Genomic DNA, 27,038 nt, shown 5'->3' with positions numbered 1-27,038 from the left:
ACGTCACATTGGAAGATTTGTAAATCCATTGTGAAAGGCTATGGAGTTTGCTTTGCGAATTATTCGGATGAAGTCTGTCCATATTGTTATTTTAGTGCCACCTATCAGTTGTAACTGTGGATGCTACATGGCTGAGCTGAGTTGAGCAGTTTGTCAGATTATATGAAATATGCCGTCAACAGAGGCTATCACTTGTGTATCTTGGCTACATTGGTATTTACATTTGGTGAAACTTGTTCGTCAGTTTCGGTTAATAGCACATGTCCCTCTGGTTGTTGGAGCTATTTGTTGTATGGTGAACATGGGCTTCATCAAGGTTTATTTGTGAGTAAATCTGGCTTTGATAATTAACAGTGCTCACCCAGCCAACAACCTCACGTCACTGGTTCGAAGTGCTATGTTTAACAATATATTTCCATATTGAAGCCATGCAATTGACCCTTTGCCAAGCCCTGCCCCATACTTTTGGGCAACCAATCGCAGTGCTTCAATGGATAGCAACTGTCGTTGAGTCTGACATCTCAGACAAGCTCACGTTTAAAATGACCATCATGCTTGATTGAGCTGTTTGTCTTGTAGTAATGTGGTACCTGCCTGTATTTCCATAAACCTTTATTTTAGCAATGCATGACATTGAGAAAAATATGTATTTCATAACATGTTTTTTTTGGTCAATAGGTGCCCAACATAACAAGTGGTGGTGTCACAGTCACTCATATATATATATATATAGAGGTCTATAGAGCCTGTCTCCACTCCTGAATTCTGTAACCGTCAGTTTACCTGTGTAATATTGACATAAGCTCAGAAATACATGTTTTGCAAACATGGTCCTGTTTTATTGGCTGCTTTTCTTTCACTCTGCGGTCCAACTCATCCCAAACCATCTCAATTGGGATGAGGTCGTGTGATTGTGGAGGCCAGGTCATCTGATGCAGCACTCCATCACTCTCCTCCTTGGTCAAATAGTCCATACACAGCCTGGAGGTGTGTTGGGTCATTGTCCTGTTGAAAACAAATGATAGTCCCACTAAGCGCTTACCAGATGGGATGGCGTATCGCTGCAGAATGCTGTGGTAGCCATGCTGGTTAAGTGTGCCTTGAATTCTAAATAAAATCAGACAGTGTCACCAGCAAAGCACCCTCACACCTCCTCCTCCATGCTTTACGGTGGGAACCACACATGCGGAGATCATCCGTTCACCTACTCTGCGTCTCACAAAGACACGGCGGTTGGAACCAAAATCTTAAATGTGGACTCATCAGAACAAAAGGACAGATTTCCACCAGTCTAATGTCCATTGTTCGTGTTTCTTGGCCCAAGCAAGTCTCTTCTTATTGGTGTCCTTTAGTAGTGTTTTCTTTGCAGCAATTTGACCATGAAGGCCTGATTCACGCAGTCTCCTCTGAACAGTTGATGTTGAGATGTATGTTACTTGAACTCTGTGAAGCATTTATTTGTGCTGCAATTTCTGAGGCTGGTAACTCTAATGACCTTATCCTCTGCAGCAGAAGGAACTCTGGGTCTTCCTTTTCTGTGGCGGTACTCATGAGAACCAGTTTCAACAGAGCTCTTCATTTTCCAGGTTGACTGACCTTCGTGTCTTAAAGTAATGATGGACTGTCGTTTCTCTTTGCTTATTTGAGCGGTTCTTGCCATAATATGGACATTGTCTTTTACCAAATAGGGTTATCTTCTGTATACTACCCCTACCTTGTCACAACACAACTGATTGGCTCAAATGCATTAAGAAGGAAAGAAATTCCACAAATTCAACTTTTAACAAGGCACACCTGTTATTTGAAATGCATTCCAGGTGACTACCTTATGAAGCTGGTTGTGAGAATACCAAGAGTGTGCAAAGCTGTCATCAAGGCAAAGGGTGGCTATTTGAAGAATCTTAAATATATTTTAATTTGTTTAACACTTTTTTGGTTACTACATAATTCCATGTGTTATGTCATAGTTTTGACATCTTCACTATTATTCTACAATGTATAAAATAGTAAAAATAAAGAAAAACCCTGGAATGAGTAGGTGTGTCCAAACTTTTGACTGGTACCCACACACACACTAATTTTAATAGCAGGACACTGTAAAGTTCATTATTCCTCTGAAGAGTGTGAATTAGGCTGTTTGAGAAGGTTTGAATCCTAAGCAACCTGCATACACATCGTTTGAAGTGCTATAGACCAACATAGCTACTGTAGTAGGTCAAAGGTAAGTGCTGGAAAACCTTGGTAGAGCATGGGTGGAGTAGGCATTGTGTTGCTCATGTGAATTTCCTTTCTTTTTCAGCTTCAGACCAATGCCTACTTCTCTTTTAACTTAATCTGTTGTTTTTAATTCCAATTGTTTTTACACCGGAAGGTGATTTTCTGTTAGAGGTGCACTATGTAGAAATCTCTCCGCCCTTTCTGTTTGAAGCTAGTGTGCAAACCCAAAAGTAAGACGCAAAAACAAAATGGGAAGCATAGAAATAGAGCACATAGAACATATCTACCGCTTCTTAGACTTGCTTTTAATGAGTGACAGATCTATAACTCTAACTTTATTACATATTGCAGATTTTCCCATGTGAAGAAAGGAAATTTGCTATTTTAACTTTTAAATTTGGCCAAAAGGTCTGGGCCTTAATGGCACAGCTGGTGTGCTTGCATACCTGCAAGGGTTGCTGATTTTAAACCCTGGTCTGTTGCCCTCTAATAGCGCAAATCAGTTATGTTTAGAATTTACCATGGACAGTCAAAAGTAATTGTCTGCAGTTTTCAGAAGGTGAATAGCTCAATTGACTGTAACAGTCTTACATTGTAAAATTACTCAATTCCCATTGAAAGCACAGTAAAGGAAAAAACAGTTTGAAGGTTGTATAACTCAGCCATTGAGACTAAACAAAGATATTCCCATGTACACTAGAGCTGCGTCAGTAGGTTGAATGGTGAGCTTAATGTGGCTAATTTCGCACTGATGTTTAGTGTCCCACAATAAGAGTGAAAACGCTAATATTTTATATAAACTCTACACGGTTGTGTTCTGTGAGTGTCACTGAGAAGGTACTCCATTACATGAGTGCAACATCCATAGGTTAGGCTGTACTGTGCATATACAGTTGAAGTCGGAAGTTTACATACACCTTAGCCAAATACATTTAAACTCAGTTTTTCACAATTCCTGACATTTAATACTAGTAAAAATTCCCTTTCTTAGGTCAGTTAGGATCACCACTTTATTTTAAGAATGTGAAATGTCAGAATAATAGTAGAGAGAATTATTTATTTAAGCTTTTATTTCTTTCATCACACCCAGTGGGTCAGAAGTTTACATACACTCAATTAATATTTGGTAGCATTGCCTTTAAATTGTTTAACATGGGTCAAATGTTTCAGGTAGCCTTCCACAAGCTTCCCACAATAAGTTGGGTGAATTTTGGCCCATTCTTCTTGACAGAGCTGGTGTAACTGAGTCAGGTTTGTAGGCATCCTTGCTCGCACATGCTTTTTCAGTTCTGCCCACAAATGTTCTATAGGACGAGGTCAGGACTTTGTGATGGCCACTCCAATGCCTTGACTTTGTTGTCCTTAAGCCATTTTCCACAACTTTGGAAGTATGCTTGGGGTCATTGTCCATTTGGAAGACCAATTTGTAACCAAGCTTTAACTTCCTGACTGATGTCTTGAGATGTTGCTTCAATATATCCACATAATTTTTCTTCCTCATGATGCCATCTATTTTGTGAAGGGCACCAGTCCCTCCTGCAGCAAAGCACCCCCACAACATGATGCTGCCACCCCCGTGCTTCACGGTTGGGATGGTGTTCTTCGGCTTGCAAGCCTCCCCCTTTTCCCTCCAAACATAAATGGTCATTATGGCCAAACAGTTCTATTTTTGTTCCATCAGACCAGAGCACATTTCAGATGTCATTACAGATGAACATGGTACCTTCAGGCATTTGGAAATTGCTCCCAAGGATGAACCAGACTTGTGGAGGTCTACAATTGTTTTCTGAGGTCTTGGCTGATTTCTTTTGATTTTCCCATGATGTCAAGCAAAGAGGCACTGAATTTGAAGGTAGGCCTTGAAATACATCCACAGGTAAACCTCCAATTGACTCAAATTATGTCAATTAGCCTATCAGAAGCTTCTAAAGCCATGACATCAATTTCTGGAATTTTCCAAGCTGTTTAAAGGCACAGTCAACTTAGTGTACGTAAACTTCTGACCCACTGGAATTGTGACACAATTAATTATAATAATCTGTCTGTAAACAATTGTTGGAAAAACTACTTGTGTCATGCACAAATCAACTTGCCAAAACTATAGTTTGTTAACAAGAAATTTGGAGTGGTTCTAAAATGAGTTTTAATGACTCCAACCTAAATGTAAACTTCCGACTTCAACTGTAAGTATGCCCCCAAAGCAATTCTAAAGTCTAATACATTCAGTGCAATTTCAACTGATTTGAATGATTGTCTTCTGTTGTATTTATATAACATTCCGTTATTGTTTAGCATTATCTAGTCGAAATATGGCATGATTACACTATTTGTATCCGTTTCAATTCACTTTCAATAGTTTTTTTTATTTTGAATGCAAACTGCAAATGCATCTATGTGGCTAGCTTCACACAGGTAGAGATGCTGGACATGGGCTAGTCCAGAATCCAAATCGGATCTGCATATACAATCAAGATGGTCAAATGGCAGAGTTTTTCGTTTGGCACTGTTGATCAGCACAGATGATTTGGATAAAACATTAAGAAGAAAGGAGAAGGTGGGTACTGGAATCTATTCTAGAAATTCAAAACTGGTGAGTTTTTCTGATGCTAGTAAGCAGCCATTTGCACAATGGAGTGCCCAACCGCACTGTATACATGTGCATTTGTTGTTTCAGTGAAATATGGCTTTTACCTTAGCTTGGACTATGGATTAGCTAGCTAGTGTTGCAAAAGACCATTGTTTGCATTCTAAGGTAGCAGCGTGACCATTTGCCCAAAAGTTGGTGTTGGTTTTGAACTGATGTACATTAGCAAAGACAGTACAGTATGAAGATAGGCTAAAACTGCTTCTCTAATAGAAATCCCTGATCACACTTGTAGGTGATGCCATGGCGAAGTTTACTAGCTATGCTCATGCGTAGAAACACGTCATCGGGTCTAGCGCCAAACTGCGCATTTGCAGGCCGTGAAATCGAAGGCACCCTTACGAAAAAAGATTGCAGTCAGAGTGCAGTATAACTGCAGAATGCCGCAACTACTGCGTCCAAAATATTTTTTTTTTTACTGCAGTAATATTGCAGTCCAAAATACAAGTCGACTGCATTTTACTGCCGTTTCAAAACGGCAATCTTTTTTGTAAGGGCACTCCTTCGATAAAGTTGTTTTTGACAAATGAAAACATGTCAGTTTGTCACTTTCAAGAGATTGGTGTAATAAAATGTTCAACTACTTTAATCTCAGTTGTGCCTTTAGATTTCGAGAAAATTAACTACTAAGGAAGAATATTTCACTTCTCTCATTGACTTCTCAAACCCCAAACCCTGGCTAGCTATGTTTTGTGGGAAAATGTAGGACTGGCATTTGATGGGCTCCCGAGTGGCGCAGTGGTCTAAGGCACTGCATCTCTGCATCTCAGAGGCGTCACTACAGACCCTGATTCAATTCCAGGCTGAATCACAACTGGCCGTGATTGAGAGTTCAATAGGGCGGCGCACAATTGGCCCAACATCGTCCGGGTTAGGGGAGGGTTTGGCCGGGATGTCCTTGTCCCATCGTGCTCTATCGACTCCTTGTGGTGGGTCGGGCGCATGCACGCTGATTTCGGTCGCCAGTTGTACGTCGTTTCCTCCGACACATTGGTGTGGCTGGCATCCGGGTTTAGTGAGCAGTGTGGCTTGGCAGAGTTGTGTTTCGGAGGATGCATGGCTCTCAACCTTTGCCTCTCCCGAGTCCGTACGGGAATTGCAGCGATGGGACAATTGGATATCACAAAAATTGGGCAGAAAATGGGTAAAAAGAACAAACTATTTTTGCTTTGACATTATGGGGTATTGTGTGAAGGTTGATGAGGGGGAAAACAATTTAATCCATTTTACAAAATGGTAACAAAATGTGGAAAAAGGTCAAAGGGTCTGAATACTTTCTGAATGCACTGTCCAGCAAGGTAAAGTCATGAAAGAAAGATTCTTAGGAACCTCTTATTTGGGTTCTGACCTTGGCAAAGTTCCAGCGCTGGATGAAGTGGCGGGCCACATCCCTGGCAGCTTTGCCGTGGAGTGCAGCAGACAAGTCACGCCACGGCATACGGGGCACCTCAGTGCGGTCAATGTTGTCTGGGGAACAAAGGACTTTACATTTAAGATTGAGCCCGCTTGTGTGTGTTGTGTATGCATGTACGTGTGTGTTAGTGAGTGCGGGAGTGATGGGGGGGGGGGGGGGGTTATGAATTGAGCTATAGTGTGTGCATACTGTACCTTCGAATGGGCGGTCCAGTTGGACCCAGTCCTTCCTGATGAAGTTGCTGTAGTCCTTGCCAAGCCACAACTGGGTGTTGTTCTTCAGGTCCACATGGTTGACCTCCTTGACCTCCTCTGGCTCTGTAGGCTTTGGACCCTGGGCCAAGTCTGACCCATCCACCTGGTCACCTGCCTAGGGGGCAGAGTAGGACAGTCTGGTAATGAAGTCACTGCTCAAGGTAACACTATGAACTATGGATTACCAGAACAGAACAACACAAGAGAAAGATTCATCTTGACTTTGTCTTGAGGTGTCTCACTTCTGGCTCAGCCAGTGGAGCCTTTGGTTCTTCTTCAGAGGTATGATTGGTTGTCTCCGTATCAGTCAACCGGTACTGACTGTCATCCCACCTCCCAAAGGCCAGGTCCAAGCCTCCCACAAAAGCCACTGATTGGTCAATGGCCACCATCTTCTCATGATGGGCCCAGAGAAACACAACCGCGGACATGTGGTTGGGGTGTCGCATCACCTGTTGGGAAGATGTCAGGGAGGCTAAGGACACAAGTCTAATAAAGTTCTGAATTTAAATGAAAAGACCCAAATTAACATAACATAGTAATGAAAGCGTGAGGATGTGTATGATTTCTCGGTTTAGTGTGATACTGTGCTACAATGTTATGCCTAAGAGCCAGCTATGTGGATGGGTTTTTCAGGTGTAAAGCGCCACCTGACTGCAGAGCAGAGATTGGAGCGTCTCAGACAGACCTTGATGTTGGGGTGCATGTCCATCAGTGTCTTCTTGCTGTGGCCACTGTTGATGCCCAGCGCCATTTCCACCTCCTTGTACAGGAGCACACATACTTTGACACCTTGTTCCTGCAGAGAAAAGAAAGGATGGATATACACAGAAGGTAGTCTGGCTGGTACCAAAGTCCTTCTGACTTCAGAGTCAAACGCCCACAGCCACACACATCCCCAGAGTGCCACCCCCTTCCATTACGACTGTTGGATTTTCAAACCAAACATCGTCAACCCCCCAGGAAAAAAAATTTGATTCGAGAGAACCAACCAACCAAGATTCCATTAACAGACAGCCTCCCATTTCAGACCAGTGGGTCACAGCTGTGTGGTCATGAGGTACGCTTTTGCCAGGCTACACAGAAGGTGGGAAGGATGAGGAAAGGAGGGATTAACCTTCAGTGCATTCAGAGGAGAGGAGGGAGGAGAGGTAAAAGGGAGAAACATGTTGACAGGAGAAAGTTGGGAAGTAGAGTCGTACTGCTTTGCGTTTCAGGATCTGGTCCAGGCGCCAGTATGTGTCTGTAGCTGGCCTCTTCAGGAAAACCTCTGGGCTGAGCCTGGGAGGGAGGGAGGGAAAGACATTCACCATGCAATGTTAACCATGTACATATTTACACTGTGTCCTGCTGTTTACAGACTAATTAGAAACAAACCTAATACATGTTGGAAACAGTGACCTCTGTTGATATTGATATCAAACATTTGTTTTGTTTGCTGTATGCTCTTATATAGCCAACGGCAGAGCCATTTTCTACAGTATAATGTATATGGCTCTGGATAACCACTCTCTATAATTATGGAGAGCACTGTGCTTACATCAGTACAAGTCTTGGAACACACAGTAGGCTTACTAGCCATAGAGATATACTGTATAATAATAGAATGTTCAAATATATGTATATGGTGCTAGCTCTGCTCCTCACCACCAGTCTGTGATGAAGATCTCCTCCTTGGCCTGCTCCAGAGCATCAGCCAGGTCTGCAAAGTAGCCACTGCCATTTACATACCTTAATATGACCAATTCATAAACAGAGACATTACGTTTAAGTTAAGGGTGCACAAAGCTATGGGTGTATACAGGATGTACACATAATCATGTAATTGGAAGCAACATCTGACCATTTAGTGAGTGTGTTCTCCCGTTGCGGGGCAAAGCCCCCAAAGCGTTGGACCTGGAGGAATTCACAGGGCTCAGCCAGCCTATTGATCTCATGGCTCCACCAGTGAGCCTGTCTGTAGCTGTTACATTTGATGACCAGATTCCTACACACACACACACACTCATGTAAGAACCCAATAGGGATGGGTTTTATGAGTGTGCCGCATAAAAAGACCCGGAGCACACACCCCGGTAGCTGGTCACACAGGCGAGTCGCAAACAGCGGCGCTCGGGCCCACGGAGCGTGGTGGGCGACAACCTGCTGGATCGGAAATAAAGAGGCTAAATGAAAAGGAGTAGGCTATAATGACCAACAGGTAGGCTGTGGTTTCATATGAATGGAGTTGTTGTAGACATTGGATGGGGAGTGCAGCAAAATAGCCTCAATTAGCTTTGCTACTTTAGCTAGCTAGCTGGCTAACTTAGCTGGCTGCAGTAGCTAGCTATTTCACAACAATTTGATGTAGTCAAGACAGGCCATACCAGACGGTCTGATAGATAAAGTTTGTCAACTAGTCGGTTTGGCTATTTTCTCTCTCTCCCTCCGTGCACCAACTCTCTCGCTCAAGTCTCCATTGAAGTAAAACATTTATCATAACTATTTAAAAACGCATGTATTTCAACTATCCGGATTTCTGAAAAAATATGACTTTATTTGAATACTGAAATCATTTCAAATGCCCATCCCTAGAATACACATACGCACGAGTTTACACAGCGAGACAATACAAAATACACAAACAGTACAAATACACAATCCGCTAGGAATTGACGCATAAAAAATAAAACAGGAATACAAGTGTCAATTTGAGGGTAGACTTTTATGAGTGTCTGCCGACAAGTAATCATATTTTGGATTCCACTATGAACTTACCTGGTGAAGTTTTGAATGCAAACCCCATACTTGGTGTCAGTATATGCACGACCCACTTGAACTTTGAACTCCGGGTCAAAGACCAGTACGAAGCAGACGACCCCGTTTTCCCGGTTCATATAGAGCAGGAAGGAGTCCTTGACCACCAGCCAGCGCTTTGACCAGCGAAAGCAGAACTGGTGATGACCAATACAGTTCAACCCCTGGATACGGTGACCTCCTGACCTTTTGAAGATGGAACCCTCCCTGAAACACAATGACATCACTTAAACATACATAGAATCAGTCACATTAAAATATACTGAATAACGCTCAGTCTCTCTTTCTCATATACCATCACACACACTCTCATAGACTATTAATAGTGCTTACAGGCCTTTGGGTCCAAGCTCACTGACAAAGGAGAGAGCACTGACATCAAGGAATTCCAGCTGGAATCAGAACAAGATAGGATGTGCTATCATCACTGTCTGACAATGAATGGTAATTGGTGTATGTGCGTGCCATCTTCACTCACCATGCCGTGATAGTTCTTACAAAAGGAATTCTCCAGAAGGCCGTTTAGGTATTCCTCAAGGTATTTCTATAACAGAGAGATCAGAAATCAGAACTGACTGGACCTACATTATCAGATGGTCAGAGACAGAAGAACCCCTGATAATTATTTTAAAAAGTCAAACAAGATTGATCCCTCGTTTTTTGTGTGGAGGGAATTATCTACAACTAAGTAGATGTGTGGCTCACTGTCTGCATGTGTACCATGGTGTTTATCAGTGTCTGTCTTTTTGTATACAGTACGTGTGGTTTCATGGTTGTAAGTGTGATACCGGTTTGCTGGAAGTTCGTCTCATCCTCTCAGTCCCGTGTAGACTTGGCATCTCCTCTGTCATAGCCCTCAGTTGCGCTCTCTGGGCTGCAAATCTAAAAAGAGACATTTTAATATTCTAAACATTTTACTACTTAAACTCGTACCAAAATCACAACAGGCCTTCACTCTGATTTGAAGTGCATCCCCTCTAAACAAATTACTCTCAGCACAGATAATGGGTTGATTTGCATGTCTGAGCTCTGATTGGTGCTCTGAGTCTGACCTTCCCAGAGGCAGGAAGTGGGCCATCATCTTGTGCTTGTAGAGGTCACGGTGCAGCTCCTGGAAGTGCTTGTACTTTCTTTTTACCGTCCAGGTGAACTTGCCATGGGTCAGCTTCACAGTGTACAGAGTGCACACACGGACCTGGAAGAGAAAACATGCCAAAGACTTGTGTAGCCTAAACATAATGTAAACATGTGCTCATGTGGAAAGGTACAGGTGTGCATATAATATACAGATACACGAATAAACACTATGTACATACAGTATACGGTACACACACACCTTGGAGCGCGTAGTGTATCTCTCTGTGCTGTCCACTCTGCAGATGACTGGAGTCCCAGGCAGTAACACAGGCACACCTGCCTCCTTTACATCCAGCAGATGATGGACCACCAGGAAGGGACGACTTTCCTCTGTGGGGAGATCAGATGACACAGGCAATCTATTACACAATAATTCAATACCACTACTGTCACTTATCAGTCTAATGTGATGTAAAGGTATTTGGATGGAGGGAATAAAACATTATAGGCTACATCAACAACTAGGGTCTGTTTCCTCACCTCCTTCCCTCATGAGGCCATCCAGCTCTTCCTTGCTCAGCTCACAGTCGTCCGTGATAAAGCGCTTTGTCTTTCGGGCCTCCGCCGCTCCCCCATCTGGACATGAAGGGGTATTGCAGCATGCTGGTGCTGGACTGGCCATTGCGCTCTATCCCTTTCATCACACAGATAAATTGCACTAAATATTAATGACATTCCATTACCATAATCTTTCAAACATCTCGCTATAGTATCCAGATTTTTTTATTTATTTTTTATCCAGCTGAATTTACTGTATTACATAGAAAATTCTTGACAATAGTGGAACTGTACAATGCAATGACAGTCATTCAGACTAATTGCAGGCCTGTGTCAAGGCCGAGAATTTTTTCAGTACACGTTATCTATGAAGTACATTACATTAAAGGCCACCTAACACAGATGACTATAAATAGTGTGGAGAACTGATCTATGAACTAGGAGAGACTGGGGCTTCACATGTGTCTAAATATAATCCTGGGACCTCTCAAGTGCCTCACACTGCAGTGAACCAGATAACACCAATCACACAACACCACACCATCTGAAGAGGAACAAATGACATGATAACAGAATCAAAAAGTACAATCATGTGTTGGTGGTGTTTACCTGGTTTTATCATCAGCGGTGTGACACATAAGAAGTCTGGGAGGGAGCACACACAATGAGAGAGAAGGGTGTGTGCAAATGCGTGTGGGAAGAGGGATCTGATTGGATGAGTAGATTTGTTTCCAGGGCAACCAAGTTCAAGGTGAAACAAAATCGAGAGAGAGCGATGCGTTGACAAAATGTGCATCACTGTCTCCACGTCTCTTACTATGCAGAGTATCAGCCTAGCTCTGATAGTGGTCTTGGTACTGTATCTAGATTGTCTTTGCTGTAATGCAGGACAGATTCTAGTAAGCTGTACAAGTCTCACCATAGGGACTGTAACTAGGGGACCCTACAATGGTTCCTAATTCCCAGCGTAAATCTATACCCACTGGTGAGTTTGTGCTGTAGGCTTATTCTGAGTCATGGATAAAGAAACATTAGTTGTTTTCATTTGGAGGGAAACAATTCTGAACACTGTGGATGGGTCAACACACCAAAACATGAGGGGAGAAATGTTATTAAGTGTGCACACTGGACACTGCACAGCAAACTACAATCGCAAAGTTCACTTTATTGCTTTCTCTATGGATCATCTATGGATAAATGGCAATTGCAGAACAAAAAAACATTTACAGCATAAGGAAACCCAAAAGGTATTTAAATCCATGAATTTCTGCCAATTTGCTGGCTCCAAAATTATTGCAAAACAAACTACCATGTAATCAAAATCTACAATCAGCCAGATATTTGCTTAATTTATTACACCATAATCAACATTCTCTAGAAAATATCGACTGTCTAGCCAGTCAGTCATTCAAATGACAGGCCTATTGCCTACTATAGATTTCCCCACTGAAGCCATCATTCTATTTTCCATAGCCTCCACCCATTCCCCCTGCAGTTAAATATAAGTTCCCAAGCACTCTAGAAAAAACGGAACATCTTGACATGTGAGTGGGACTCAGAGGTAGACGTAACATAGTAAATTAAAATCAGGGACATTCAAATTAGTATATGTTACGTTTGGTATGGTATGTATTCATTTGTGGATTTCCATCATACATTTTGTATGATATAGGGCAGGTTCCCCAACTGGCAGCCCAGGTTTTATTTGGCCCCCCAAGTTTTCTGAGATTTTTTATTGTTGGACATAAGACTGAAAACACCAGGAAATCAGCTCCTAATGATTTTAAGTTTGGAAATCTGTTCCCAAGTATTGCCACGCATAATAAAGAGGCACATGTGATCGTATATAAATCTAAGCAAGGTTTTAAATTATTATGTTTCTGTCAAATATTATATCTGTTTCGGCTTCTTGCGGACAATTTGCATTCTACAAATTATTTGTAATTATGTTCTGGCCTCTGACTATCTGCTCAACAAAACAAAAAGCTAAATCTAGTTGATGATCCCTGATATAAGGTGTCCAATCAAAAACATCTTTTGATCAATGAGTGAAATAATATGTTAATTGTGTAGATAATGGGCTAAGAAACCAGTGGTCCAAACCTCATGTCTCTATCATAATCCATTCAAAACCTATTGGAGTTTTTACCCTTGTAGGATTGTCAACAATAGGGCGACTAAACTCAAAGGAGACCAGAGAAAAAAAAAGTGGCAAAAATCTGAGAAATAGTATCACATCATCTAGGCTAGATGCTGTCCGAGAATTAAGGCTACCTGACAGGCTCACCATTGAACTCAACATCTTTCTTCTCAAATCAGGATGACATAAATCAACAGAGGTAAGATAAATATAGATTGAGATATAACATGTATTTTGATATTTTAGTATACGCTGTTCATATTAATGCAAAGTTTCTGTTCTTTTTCCAAGACTTCTTACAAAAACAAGCGTATCTCTGTGAAATGTCAACGAAGCCTTTTAACATTTAATTCAGCTCGTGTCATGCTAATTATGCCATTTGCGACCCGCAGAACAACTTGGATGACAATGACCACAAAATGTTAAATCCTCATAAGTTTCGGCGAGAAAACTCCACTTTCAATAGAGCTCGGTGCTAATTATTGGATGTATTAGGCTATGAAATCGGACTTTTTGATATAATGTGATATGTTGGAGAAAACTCCCCTGAAAGATTCAGAACCATATTTGTCTTGGTAAAATGCATTTAATAGCATAAGGAAGTGAAATGTCATCACCAAAGCACATTTTCACCGACTCTGGGCAGAGTGGGTGGACACCGTATATAATGTTACAAATTACAATTCGTATGACATGAATTTCCAATATGTATGATATGTTAAGAATTCAAATTAGTTGTTGCTGTGGTTAAGGTTAGGAGTTAGGTTAAAGGGTTAAAATTAGCTGACATGTTAAGTAGTTGCAAAGTAGCTAAAAAGTACTAAGTAGTTGCAAAGCTGCTAATTATTTAAAATGCTAAAGTTGTCTGTGATGAGATTTGAACACGCAACCTTTGGGTTGCTAGATATTCATGTTATACACCCACCCATTCACCCTCCTTTTGTTTTTGCCTTAAAGAAAACTGATGTAGAGGGGTCCTCCCTGAAAGTAGTCTATGGGCCAAGAGAGAGTAGATTGCATGGTACAGTTATTTAAACAGCTACTACAAACTTCAGCTAACATTAGCCACCACAAGCTAACAATCAATGGAAGTGATGGGGGCATGTGAGCATGTTTATTAAAAAAATTAAGAATATCTAAAACACCTGAAATCAACTCTATATTTAGTTTTATATTACTTAAGGCGATTTGACTCACATACCCACATCACTTCAATTGATTAACTTGTGGTGGCTGAAGTTTGTAGTGGCTGTTTAAAGAAAACTGAACCATGGATTACAGTTTCCCCTGGCCCATAGACTACTTTTAGAGTGAGGATCCATTTAACATCAAGTTGTAAAATAGTGAACTACTCCTTTAAGTAACCTTTGGTCTTATGTAACCATACCAAACATAACATATTATACTAATGAGTGGCCGATCATTTTAATTTACTATATTACGTCTAGTCTATGATACCAGGTTGGAGAACGAAGGAGCAGACAGAAATTGGCCATGTGAAACTATAATAAAGTATCCCGTTGAAATGTCGCATAGGCCTTATTAGTATTCTGCATCCGTGCTGTTTTAAACTATTTCTAAATCACGATAGTTCCCTTTTATAGTGGTATAGAATCACAGAGGAGATTCATTTTAGTAGAGGCGTAGCTACTTACTAAAGCATCACAGAAAAGATCAGGAAGACGAGGGTCAAATTATCCGTGAGTAAAAAGAGCTTCGTTTTTCTTCCTAGTCCCTTCGCCCTAGAAGACTTATCAGTAGTTTTGACGTAAAAGAGAGAAGGAAAGCGATACAGTACTTACTCTAAACCATGCACATGTAAAATGTTCCTTCCGGCTGCATGGTAGGCTATATTCCTGAAATCATTCACCGAGAATATCCGCTACAGAAGCACAAATAGTCTGATGATACAATAGTGCGCGATGACTTGGCCAGGTAAACATTGCATCAATGTATCAACAACGTATACATTTTTCTTTCACATTACCTAGCTATTCCATTGTCAAAGAAAATGTCGCATAGTGCCTGACGTAGCAGGCAGCAGCACTTCAGTTGAAGACAGATTGTACAGTCAGCAGCACAACAGTAGTTAACCTTTATTTAACTAGGCAAATCAGTTAAGAACAAATTCTTAATTACAATGAAGTCCTACACCGGCCATACCCGGACGACGTTGGGCCAATTGTGCGACGCCCTATGGGACTCCCAATTACGGCCAGTTGTGATACAGCCTGGAATCGAACCATTTCTTCTATTAAAATTCAAATAAAAAATGGAGAACTAACAATCAACAACTAAATTATAAGAGTTTGGTCCGGTTTATATGGTTTATTGGTTTTTAATTATTAAACATCTTCTTTGTTGCTTGAGATTTTCTCAATAGAAGAGATTACTTTATTTGAAGTGTAACCAGCTGCAAAACAGAGGTGATATGCAGGATATGGCAGATCTGTTTTTGCTGGCTCAAGACCTTCCTCCTCCTCATTCACACAAAATGAATGAGTACTGTTGAACTGAGACAAAAGGGACATGTCTCAACCGGTGCTTTGGTCCAGAAGCCAAACCAGAGGAATGTTGGGAGCACAAGGTTCCTGAGTGGTGCAGTGGTCTAAGGCACTGCATCTCAGTGCACAAGGTGTCACTGCAGTCCCTGGTTCCAATCCAGGCTGCATTACTGTGATTGGGAGTCCCATAGGGAAGCACACAATTGGCCCAGCGTTGTCTGGGGTAGGCTGTCATTGTGAATAAGAATTTGTTCTTAACTGACTTGCCTAGTTAAATAAAGGTTACATTTAAAATGATTAGAGAGACAAGATACACCCACAGCTGCTGTAAATCCCTTCCTAGCTGTGTAGGGACAAGTCCTAAACATCTGGGAACATAGCATATTTGATTACCTATTGCTTTTTCACTCTATGAGATGTTCCAATTTTGGGGTAGTAATGTCTTTGTTTTCACTCAGAGATAATTGAATTGGACCGTGTAGTACCTACTGCAGGGGAATTGGGTCAGTGTTTAAAATACACTATGTGCCCCTTTTTAATCAAGAACAGTTTTGTTTTATCAAAGTTTGTATGTCAGATTCATTATCAGCTCTCTCTCACTTTCAAGCTTCGAAATGAAACGCATGCATGAGGGTTTTGACATTGACATGGATGGATGCACAGAAGCTATTTAGAGTTGTCCAAGTGCTTTCACTCCACAGTGCTGAGGCATAGTCTCTGGAGTTGAAGAACAGAGATTAACTCTGACATTGAATTGAAATGTTTATTTTCTCCCAATTGAGGACAAAGAAGATCTTTGGATGGAGACCACAGATTTGGGTGAGTCAGCAGACATTGTCTAGTCATAGTGGTCAGAGTCAGATGGACTGACCGCACCCTGTACACCCAGTAGAAGCAGTAAGTTAAGTGTTCAACCTAAAGACATTTTAATCTCAAATTACATTGTAATATTCTAAATACATAAACAAATGTATATCGACAACATGAAGACCAGAAAATCTTTTGTTATATTAAACCAAATTTCTAGCCTAAAGCAACATCAAAATGTGATCTTGAAGGTGTGTAGCCTATTCTGATTCACTCAAAAGTCGCATAATTATAGTGGTGTGATCAAGTAGAATGTAGACTACCCCCTATAGGCAAACACTTAGACTACTTTCACCGTACACACTACATGCCTCAAAAGTTTAAGAATACTCTACAGTGAAACAAAAATGTAACCATGACAGTAGTAGACAAAATGAAGCAATACAACTGTACTTGCATGTGTAATTGTTGCTGCTGTCTGGTGTTGAAGAAATGTTAACTTTGACTTGAATATTAAAACTACCTTCAAACTGTTCTGTTGCGTGGTAGGATGCTGTGCTGCTGCTCTATTTAATCATCCTTGGGAAAATAAACGGTGGTTCTGCTTGGATTCCCAAAGGGCTTGACAAATGATTCCTGCCAAGCCTTGGAATCAGTCAAGCAGTGTTTTTGGAGGCGGTCTGCATTAACCTTCGTCTTCAGCATTGTCTTATATTTTTAAAAACCATCTCAAACTGCCATTTCAAGATTTAATAGCCACATATTGTATGTGCACCCTCTCAACAATGATCACAAGTCTTTTGATTAAAAAATGATTTATTTAATTTTCACAGTATTAATAACAACATAAAACAACAGTCATTATGCAGCATTTGTTTGTATAGATGTTTTAAAGATCTTAGATGCAGAGGGACAAGTAAAACACAGTACATTCCGGTAATGGTTTGAATCTCCAACGTTTTTGCTGACTATCCAACACATCCTCTTGATGCTACAACTCCATATTCAACTATTGTTCATGATGATTTGTGCATGCTAACATCAGCAGCATAGGTGTTTTAATTGTATACACAAATAAATTGTTTAATTATATAACATTTTATAAATGAGGCACCAATTGGGCAGAAAGGAAAGCAAGGCCTCAGTTTAACTTTGAATTAAGTGTCTGTGTCATTGTATCATTATTTGGTAGAAGTTAAACAGAACAATTCATTAACCATTTAAATGTATCGTGCGTAAAATAAACTAGCTAGCTAAATCTAAAATTCTTATAGTATTATGGTCTTCTTACATTGCAAATTGCATTATATCCATCAGTAAAGACCTGTGTCACATATACATCACCATACAGTGAGATACAAGAAAGACAAGAATTCTATAGGGTATAGGAGACCTGCATCCTCATGCTAAGGCAGTGGGAGGGCTGAAACAGAGATCTGGCTTCTTCATTTTGTTCTAACCAAGCAAAGCCCACAGCAGACTTATTGAATTAAATCACAACTGCTTTGCCACAAACTGGTAGATATTTTGGCATGTTCACGTGACATGGCTTACTAAAAAATAGAATACACGCGTGTAATGGTTAGGGTAAAACAAAACACAGTTTGAAATATTTATCAAAAAGGATGACATGATATCAAGACAATGCCATTTTCAGTCATCTACTGCCAAAAAGACTGTAATAAGTACAGTACATTCGGGAAGTATTCTGACCCCTTAACCTTTTCCACATTGTGACATTACAGCCTTATTCTAAAATGGATTAAATATTTATTTTTCCATCATCAATCTACACACAATTCCCCATAATGACAAAGCGAAAACAGGTTTTTAAAAATAAAAAACAGAAATACCTTACTAATATAAGTATTCAGACCTTTGCTATGAGACTTGAAATTGAGTTCAGGTGCATCTGTTTCCATTGATCATCCTTGATGATTCTACAACTTGATTGGAGTCCACCTGTGTCAAATTTGATTGATTGGACATGATTTGGAAAGGCACACACCTGTCTATATGAGGTCCCACAGTTGACAGTGCATGTCAGAGCAAAAACCAAGCAATGAGGTCGAAGGAATTATCCGTACAGCTCCGAGACAGGATTGTGTTGAGGCACAGATCTGGGGAAGGGTACCAACAAATTCCGGCAGCATTGAAGGTCCCCAAGAACACAGTGGCCTCCATTCTTAAATGGAAGGAGTTTGGAACCACCAAGACTCTTCCTAGAGCTGGCCGCCGGGCCAAACTGTGCAATCGGAGGAGAAGGGCTTTCGCCAAGGAGGTGACCAAGAACCCGATGGTCACTCTGACAGAGCTCCAGAGTGCCTCTGTGGAGATTGGAGACCCTTCCAGAAGGGCAACCATCTCTGCAGCACTCCACCAATCAGGCTTTATGGTAGAGTGGCCAGACGGAAGCCACTCCTCAGTAAAAGGCACATGACAGCCCGCTTGGAGTTTGCCAAAAGGCACCTAAAGGACTCTGACCACGAGAAACAAGATTCTCTGGTCTGGTGTAAAACAAGATAACTCTTTGGCCTGAACGCCAAGCATCACGTCTGGAGGAAACCTGGCACCATCCCTACGGTGAAGCATGGTGGTGGCAGCATCATGCTGTGAGGATGTTTTTCAGCGGCAGGGACTGGCAGACTAGTCAGAATCGAGGGAAAGATGAATGGAGCAAAGTACAGAGAGATCCTTGATGAAAACCTGCTCCAGAGCACTCAGGACCTCAGACTGGGGCAAAGGTTCACCTTCTAAAAGGACAACTACTCTAAGCACGCAGCCAAGACAACGCAGGAGTGGCTTCGGGACAAATCTCTGAATGTACTTGATTGGCCTAGCCAGAGCCTGGACTTGAACCCGATCAAACATCTTTGGAGAGACCTGAAAATAGCTGTGCAGCAACGCTCCCCATCCAACCTGACAGAGCTTGAGAGGATCTGCAGAGAAGAATGTGAGAAACTCCCTACAGATGTGCCAAGGTTGTAGCGTCATACCCAACAAGACTCAAGGCTATAATCGCTGCCAAAGGTGCTTCAACAAAGTAATGAGTAAAGGGTATGAATACTTATGTAAATGTGATATTTTAAATAAAGTTAAATAAAGGTTAAATACACATTTCTAAAAACCTGTTTTTGCTTTGTCATTATGGGGTATTGTGTGTAGATTGATGGGGAAAAAAACAATTTAAGACATTTTAGAATAAGGCTGTAATATAAAAAAATGTGGAAAAAGTCAAGGGGTCTGAATACTTTCCGGATGCACTGTTAATGAAGAAATGAGCAAGACAACTTAAGTCTCAATGATCCATATAATCTGTGACCAAGTTAAGAGAAGGGGCGTTGCCTTGTCCTCCTAACTGGGGAGGTATCGTTTGTTTTCCCCAGGGAATGGAAACTCTGGGACTGAGTTAAAATGTCCCGTGAGGAATATGGCGACAGTTCCGATGGAGAAGAGGGCCATGGCCACCCAGAAACACACCTTGTCAATCATCTTCCCGATCAATACCCAACTCTCCATTTCCTATGGGACAGTTAATGGTGAGCCAGAAGTGGGGAGACAATAACCCACACTGTTCTATCAGGATTTCTTAACCCTCAGCTCATCATGGGCCTGTATTCAAAGTGTCTCAGTGTAGGCCTTTTAAAATCATAATCACTTATTTTATCATAAGAGCATGATCCTAGATCAGCACGCTTTGTGAATATGGGCCTGAACAGAATGAATTGAAATTGACCCATAACCTGACCTACATCCCCAGAATAAAAGCAATACTTACTGATCCAATGTCATTTGCTTGCTTTGTGCTCTCAGCGATAAAGTTACAGGCATCCACACATTCCTTGATCTCAGGAGCAGCTTGGGCGAGGCTCTTGTACAGGCTGGCTGTGGTGCTCACATCAATACCATCCACTAGAGGGTAGCAGAGACATACAGTCACCTACACATATGCTGGTGATGTACCACAGTACTAATCTTTATCCTCCTTTTCCTATTGATTGTGCTACTTATTTACAAGAACAAATACAACCAAATGCTTTTTAAAACCAATTCAAATTAACCCAGACATCTATTCAAAAAAGTGGCTTGCTGGATAATATACATAACTACTTACTACTACATCTCAAAGCAGGGCTGTCCGCAGACCTTTTTGGGGGGGGCACATGCTCAACAACAAAAAAAGGGCACCCCAAAAGAATGGTTCCCGCAGCCGCGGGACAGACTCGTTGAGCAATTATTACAAGAAGGGACAGCAGAACAATCTGATTAGTAAATTATTTTGAACTCAAATTCTGCACTTATTAACAATGACCAAGACAATACCAGTCAAAATAGAAGATTGTAGCCTACCATTAATATATCCAACTCTATTTGTGGCCACTATCATGCCTGCCTGCAAAGCGCTCATCGCCAGCCAGATAGCCCTCTTCTTCCTCACAAATATAAGAATTTCACCAGAATATGTTACATATTTGTCCCATAATATTGATGGCAGTGCGATGTTACAGCTGCTTATCTTTAGACATATAGCCAGTAGCCACCCACGCTAGGCCTATCTGAAATATGAAAATGATCAATCAAATCGCCAGGTAGACAATTGTTCTGGCAAAGATAAGTCAGTAGTAGATTGCTAAACTGTATTTTATATGGATGATGAATGTGGCTTGAAACAAGTTCTTTCTGGTCACTAATCTGGATATGCGTGCCCTAGTGATGCGCGGGTTGACTCATAAACCGCAGTCCCCGTGGTTATATCCGCAGGGCGGGCGGGTTGAGGGTCATGAAATATTGTGTGGATGAAGGGCGGGTTGGTCGCGGGCGGGTTGAATAAAGACAATACCTTAAAAAATCCATAAATGTATTATTCTTGTGCAATGTGTACATCTTAAGCTACATTGAGGTTTTTCTTTCATAATTTTAGGCTATCTGCATTAGTGCATAAGCCTAAACTTTAGGGCCTAACTGTACATGCGCCAAATAGCCAACACGCTAAATGCATTTGGGAAGGGGCAGAAAAAGTTCATATTGAGGGAACTGTAGCCTACTGTTCAGAAGGGTTAAATGGAAACTGAAATCTGGGCACTGACTGTAGGTCTATAACCTCTCACATAGCCTTAATATTAACTCCTGGAAAATTAAGCATTTCTTGCAGTAAAATTATGTAGGCAAAATTTTGAACAGGAGTGGAGACATTTTTTTCATCTTGAGAGAATGCAAATGCACAGTTAGCACCTCTAAACTGTACCTATCTTTATCAGCAACATAAAAGCTGATAGTATTTCAACCACAAAATATGCATCCAAGCCGAACTGAAATCTTATCAGAAACGTTGGCTCGTTTTCACAGCTTCCCTTACAACCGGGTAAACTGATGTCATTTGGAAATGTTGCACAGAAAATCTTTCCTGATTTTTGAGTTATTGCATTTTCTCCCCGATCTCTAAACTTCTTTGCTCCATGAAAGAAGCAGAGACAACTTTGACAGAGACAACTTTACCGAAGTCAACTAGATTGAAGCATTCATTCTATCGATTTATAACATTCTGGTGAGCAAGGGTTTATTTAGTCTTCGGGCAACATAATGACAGAAGAGAAGCCACCTGTATCTAATTATAGACAAGTTGACTAACAAATAGCCTACCATAATGTCGGAAATTATTAGCAGAAACATATCTAAAAATCAGGCAAAAAGATCTTCCCCAAAAATTCTGCCATCTCTAGCCTACCATGCATTTTTGTGGGTTAGGGTTGGTTCTCAGATTTCCACTCTAATCCACTCATCTTACCAAATGATCGTGTGAGGCCGTGCCTCTCTCTCTGTTTATCAAACATCATCTCGCTGCGTGGTTGTTTCAGCACATACTCCTCCGCTCTCTGCATCAGGCCGAACGAGCTACGCCGTCGCTCCCTCCCTCCGTTCACTTCCGCCTCTGCATTATCCACCAGAGGGGCCATGCCCAGGAATTGAGGAACAAGCTCCAGGAAGAGCTAAACAGGGGAGAGGAAAGGTGGAATAGGCAACAAAAAAGTTGAATATTCATTCTGACAAAGTAGGATCTTATGTCATATCGGATCATTATAGTATTGAATGAAGAGAAAACAATGCGTCATTTTTTTTTAAATAATTCTTGTGCAATTCATATCTATAGGCTACACTGAGGTTTTTCTTTCATTATTTTTATCTGACGTTAGTATTTAGCCTAAGCTTTAGGGCCTAACTGTAGCGTGCTAAATACACGGCAATTGCCAAATGCTTTTGGGAATTTAGGCAGAAAAAGTTAACATTGATGCACTGAGGCAAAAAAGACAATATCGGAGTTTAATTCAGTAAGAGAAAAGCTGTGAAATGGAGAGTTGAAAATAAATAGAAGGACCAGAACAGTCTGTAAAGGTGCTATCTTTATAAGCATCATAAAAGCTGATAGTATTTCAACCACATAAAATTTCATTTCTGCTTGGATGCATATTGTATCAAAAACATGTTGGGTCATTTTAACAGCTTTTCATTTCCTTAAACAGATTTTTTTTTAATTGCATTTTCTCCCTGGTCCCTAATAATACATGTCTTTGCCGCATGAGAGAAGCAGAGATGAAAGAGAGCTTTAGCATGTCAACTGATTTGAAGCATTCATTCTATCGATTTATTCTGGTGAGCAATGGGGTATATTTATTCTGGTGAGCAATGGGGTATATTTATTCTGGTGAGCAATGGGGTATATTTATTCTGGTGAGCAATGGGGTATATTTATTCTGGTGAGCAATGGGGTATATTTATTCTGGTGAGCAATGGGGTATATTTATTCTGGTGAGCAATGGGGTATATTTATTCTGGTGAGCAATGGGGTATATTTATTCTGGTGAGCAATGGGGTATATTTATTCTGGTGAGCAATGGGGTATATTTATTCTGGTGAGCAATGGGGTATATTTATTCTGGTGAGCATGGGGTATATTTATTCTGGTGAGCATGGGGTATATTTATTCTGGTGAGCAATGGGGTATATTTATTCTGGTGAGCATGGGGTATATTTATTCTGGTGAGCATGGGGTATATTTATTCTGGTGAGCATGGGGTATATTTATTCTGGTGAGCATGGGGTATATTTATTCTGGTGAGCATGGGGTATATTTATTCTGGTGAGCATGGGGTATATTTATTCTGGTGAGCATGGGGTATATTTATTCTGGTGAGCATGGGGTATATTTATTCTGGTGAGCAATGGGGTATATTTATTCTGGTGAGCAATGGGGTATATTTATTCTGGTGAGCAATGGGGTATATTTATTCTGGTGAGCATGGGGTATATTTATTCTGGTGAGCATGGGGTATATTTATTCTGGTGAGCATGGGGTATATTTATTCTGGTGAGCATGGGGTATATTTATTCTGGTGAGCATGGGGTATATTTATTCTGGTGAGCATGGGGTATATTTATTCTGGTGAGCATGGGGTATATTTATTCTTCTAGGTCAACAAGTACAGAAGAGAAGCCACCTGTATCTAATTATAGACAAGTGGATTAACAAATAGCCGACCAAAATGTAGAAAATTATAAGCAGAAACATATGCCAATTTAAAAAGGCCTGCCAAAAAATTATTCTGCTATCTGACTGTACAGTGCATTTTCTATATTTGGGGGTTAGGGTTGGTTGCGGATGAAAGATTTTCACTTTATCGCGTTTGCGGATGGATTATTAGCAATTAGGTACAGGTGAACAAACAACTGTTAGCCAATATGTGTTGGTGTACAGTGCATTCAGAAAGTATTCAGACCCCTTGACTTTTTCCACATTTTGTTACGTTACACCCTTATTCTAAAATGGACAACATTATTTTTTCCCCTCATCAATCTACACACACTACCCCATCATGACAAAGCAAAAACTGATTTTTAGACAAAAAAAATAACTGATATCACATTTACATAAATATTCAGACCCTTTAGTACTTTGAAGCCCCTTTGGCAGCTATTACAACCTTGACTCTTCTTGTAGGTTGACACTACAAGCTTGGTACACCTTTATTTGGGTAGTTTCTCCCATTCTTCTCTGCAGATCCTCGAAAGCTCTGTCAGGTTGGATGGGGAGCGTCGCTGCACAGCTATTTTCAGGTCTCCCCAGAGCTGTTCGATCAGGTTCAATCCAGGCTCTGGTTGGGCCACTCAAGGACATTCAGAGACTTGTCCCGAAGCCACTCCTGCATTGTCTTGGCTGTGTGCTTAGGGTCGTTGTCCTGTTGGAAGGTGAACCTTCACCCCAGTCCTGAGCGCTCTGGAGGAGGTTTTCATTAAGGATCTCTGTACTTTGCTCCGTTCATCTTTCCCTCGATCCTGACTGGTCTCCCAGTCCCTGCCGCTGAAAAACATCCCCACAGCATGATGCTGCCACCACCATGCTTCACCGTAGGGATGGTGCCAGGTTTCCTCCAGACGTGATGATTGGCATTCAGGCCAAAGAGTTCAATCTTGGTTTCATCAGACCGGAGAATCTTGTTTCTCATGGTCTGAGAGTCCTTTAGGTGCCTTTTGGCAAACTCCAAGCGGGCTGTCATGTGCCTTTTACTGAGGAGTGGCTTCCGTCTGGCCACTCTACCATAAAGCCTGATTGGTGGAGTGCTGCAGAGATGGTTGCCCTTCTGAAAGGTTCTCCCATCTCCACAGGGCTCTGTCAGAATGACCATCGGGTTCTCGGTCACCTCCCAGACCAAGGCCCTTCTTCCCGGATTGCTCAGTTTGGCCGGGCAGCCAGCTCTAGGAAAAGTCTTGGTGGTTTCAAACTTCTTCCATTTAAGAATAATGGAGGCCACTGTGTTCTTCAATGCTGCAGCCATTTTTTGGTACCCTTCCCCAGGTCTGTGCCTCGACACAATCCTGTCTGAGCTATACGGATCTTATATAGAAAGGTGTATGTATGCCTTTCCAAATGGTCAATGGAAACAGGATGCACCTGAGCTCAATTTCAAGTCTGATAGCAAAGGGTCTGAATACTTATGTAAATCAGGTATTTCTGTTAAAAAATATATATAATATCCATAAATGCATAATGTGGAAAAAGTTATGGGGTCTGAATACTTTCAGAATGCACTGCATTTTAATCATGACTTGGCCTACGCAATAAAGTACTTAACTTTCAAACCCACACAAGTACTGGACCTGGATTTCTTTATGCCACTTAGCACCCATTTGTGGTTAAACAAATCATTTTGCTTTTCAATGTATACATACGTGCTTGATAGTGTGGGACATGGTGTGGGTATTGGGACTACGGAGGGACATGTTGAGCACCACGATTTGGTTGGTGGCGATGAGCGTGGTCACAGACATGACAAAGATCAGGTACCTGGGAAGAGAAGAACAGACCGATGTTGATGCAGAGGGGATTTGGCTCTCTTATGGAGTAACAGAAATGTATGGAGGAAGGCAATAAGAAAGAGACTGAAGAAGAATCCCATTAATGAGGGCATACATTTGAAGCTGAGAAAGGAATGCAGTGACTATTATATGGAGTCTCACACAGAATCATCATACAAACACACCCAGGTACATTGTAACTCACTTGCCAATGAGTGGGACATTGAGAGATGTCTCAGGGACCTTCTGAGCAATAAGAAATAGGAAGACAGTCTGAGCCAGCAGGACAGAGATGGACACAGTCAGCTTCTGTCCCCCAGCTATGAAGGGGACAACAGAGAGTCAGAGGGGTTCAGACGGGAGTGCAATGCTTTTCCCATAATCATCATAGACAAGACATACTATACAGATGGTTTTATTTGGCCCACCAAGTTTTCTGAGCAAAAAAACATTTTGTTGTTGGACAGCTCCAAGTGATAAACATTTTGGAAATCTGATCCCAAGTCGGCCTATTCCCAAGGATAATAAAGAGATGTGATCATAAACAAATGTAGCCTAAGCAAGGTTTGAAGTTATGTTTTAGTCACATTATCTGTTTGGGTTTCTTGTGGTCAATTTGTAGTCTACAAATGATTTGTAATAATGTTCCGGCCCCCTGACCATCCGCTCAAGAAAAACTCTAGTTGATGATCCCTGAAATATACTCGAGCAATTCCAGACGTAACATGAGAGTGCTTCCAAGTGTTTTAGTTGGAATGCAGAAACCTATTGATCTTGTCTTGCGCAGGCAAACAGAATCCAACAACATTCTCTAGTTGGAAACTCAAAACCATAATCTATGTTAGAGCATAAAGGGGCAATCTGCAGTTGCTACATCCATTTTTGGACGTATAAATTAATGATACGTACCCATTGATTCTTGAAGAATATAACTTATTAACGCCTCATAAGCATTCGTACCCCATCAGAATCCAAAATATAAACTTGTTTTACTTCAATGTTTGTAAACAAAGTAAATGTAAAACACTACATAACCTCCGAACATTAAAAACCTCCGAACATATAATTCTGATATCATGGATGGTCAGTCGTTGCATCCATAGCGCTGTTTTATGAATTTGAGTGGTTATATTTCTCTAGCCTCATCCCTCAGCTTTTTACTGAATAGGGGGCAGGGAGGACGCTTTGTTATTGTTTCAACTGCTGATAGCTGCTTTAAATATAAATCATTTCATTTAATAGTCATTATACAAAACAACACTAGTAACACTAACAGACA

At 41.1% G+C, this 27,038-nt stretch overlaps 2 protein-coding genes and 1 long non-coding RNA gene across 7 annotated transcripts in view; 1 reads left to right on the top strand and 2 right to left on the bottom strand.

Annotated features, from left to right (window-relative positions):
- The window catches only part of LOC106603602 (phospholipase D2), a 34,621-nt gene extending 19,639 nt beyond the window's left edge, over nt 1-14,982 (bottom strand). The window contains exons 1-15 of one of the 2 annotated variants that reach the window (XM_014197485.3): nt 14,903-14,982; nt 10,943-11,096; nt 10,662-10,792; nt 10,378-10,520; nt 10,114-10,207; nt 9,804-9,869; nt 9,659-9,717; nt 9,287-9,532; nt 8,373-8,516; nt 8,177-8,260; nt 7,732-7,810; nt 7,218-7,328; nt 6,772-6,981; nt 6,470-6,644; nt 6,210-6,328 (exon numbers count right to left, since the gene is read on the bottom strand). In XM_014197485.3, the coding sequence (XP_014052960.2) occupies nt 6,210-6,328; nt 6,470-6,644; nt 6,772-6,981; nt 7,218-7,328; nt 7,732-7,810; nt 8,177-8,260; nt 8,373-8,516; nt 9,287-9,532; nt 9,659-9,717; nt 9,804-9,869; nt 10,114-10,207; nt 10,378-10,520; nt 10,662-10,792; nt 10,943-11,084 (1,803 nt within the window). In that variant the 5' untranslated portion in view covers nt 11,085-11,096; nt 14,903-14,982. The other variant, XM_014197486.3, reaches the window with a different exon arrangement.
- LOC106603605 (uncharacterized) lies at nt 14,580-20,192 on the top strand. 2 transcript variants are annotated; one of them, XR_001328445.3, is made up of 3 exons: nt 14,580-14,800; nt 16,387-16,423; nt 19,798-20,192. It is a non-coding gene; the product is annotated as an uncharacterized LOC106603605 (long non-coding RNA). The 2 variants fall into 2 exon arrangements; XR_001328446.3 differs by lacking the exon at nt 14,580-14,800 and adding an exon at nt 14,801-15,035.
- The window catches only part of LOC106603603 (acetylcholine receptor subunit gamma-like), a 36,560-nt gene continuing 26,731 nt past the window's right edge, over nt 17,210-27,038 (bottom strand). For all 3 annotated transcript variants that reach the window (XM_082974592.1, XM_014197487.3, XM_082974593.1), the window contains 5 exons: nt 25,965-26,079; nt 25,634-25,748; nt 22,197-22,398; nt 20,190-20,323; nt 17,210-19,933 (listed from right to left, as the gene is read on the bottom strand). In XM_082974592.1, coding sequence (XP_082830718.1) covers nt 19,766-19,933; nt 20,190-20,323; nt 22,197-22,398; nt 25,634-25,748; nt 25,965-26,079 — 734 coding nt within the window. In that variant the 3' untranslated portion in view covers nt 17,210-19,765. The remainder of the gene's footprint in view (nt 19,934-20,189; nt 20,324-22,196; nt 22,399-25,633; nt 25,749-25,964; nt 26,080-27,038) is intronic.

The sequence above is a fragment of the Salmo salar genome, chromosome 04 (genome assembly GCF_965601325.2).
Source record: "Salmo salar chromosome 04, fSalSal1, whole genome shotgun sequence".
Classification (NCBI taxonomy): domain Eukaryota; kingdom Metazoa; phylum Chordata; class Actinopteri; order Salmoniformes; family Salmonidae; genus Salmo; species Salmo salar.
Note: the sequence above shows the minus strand (reverse complement) of the source record. Positions and strands in the feature narration are given on the sequence as shown.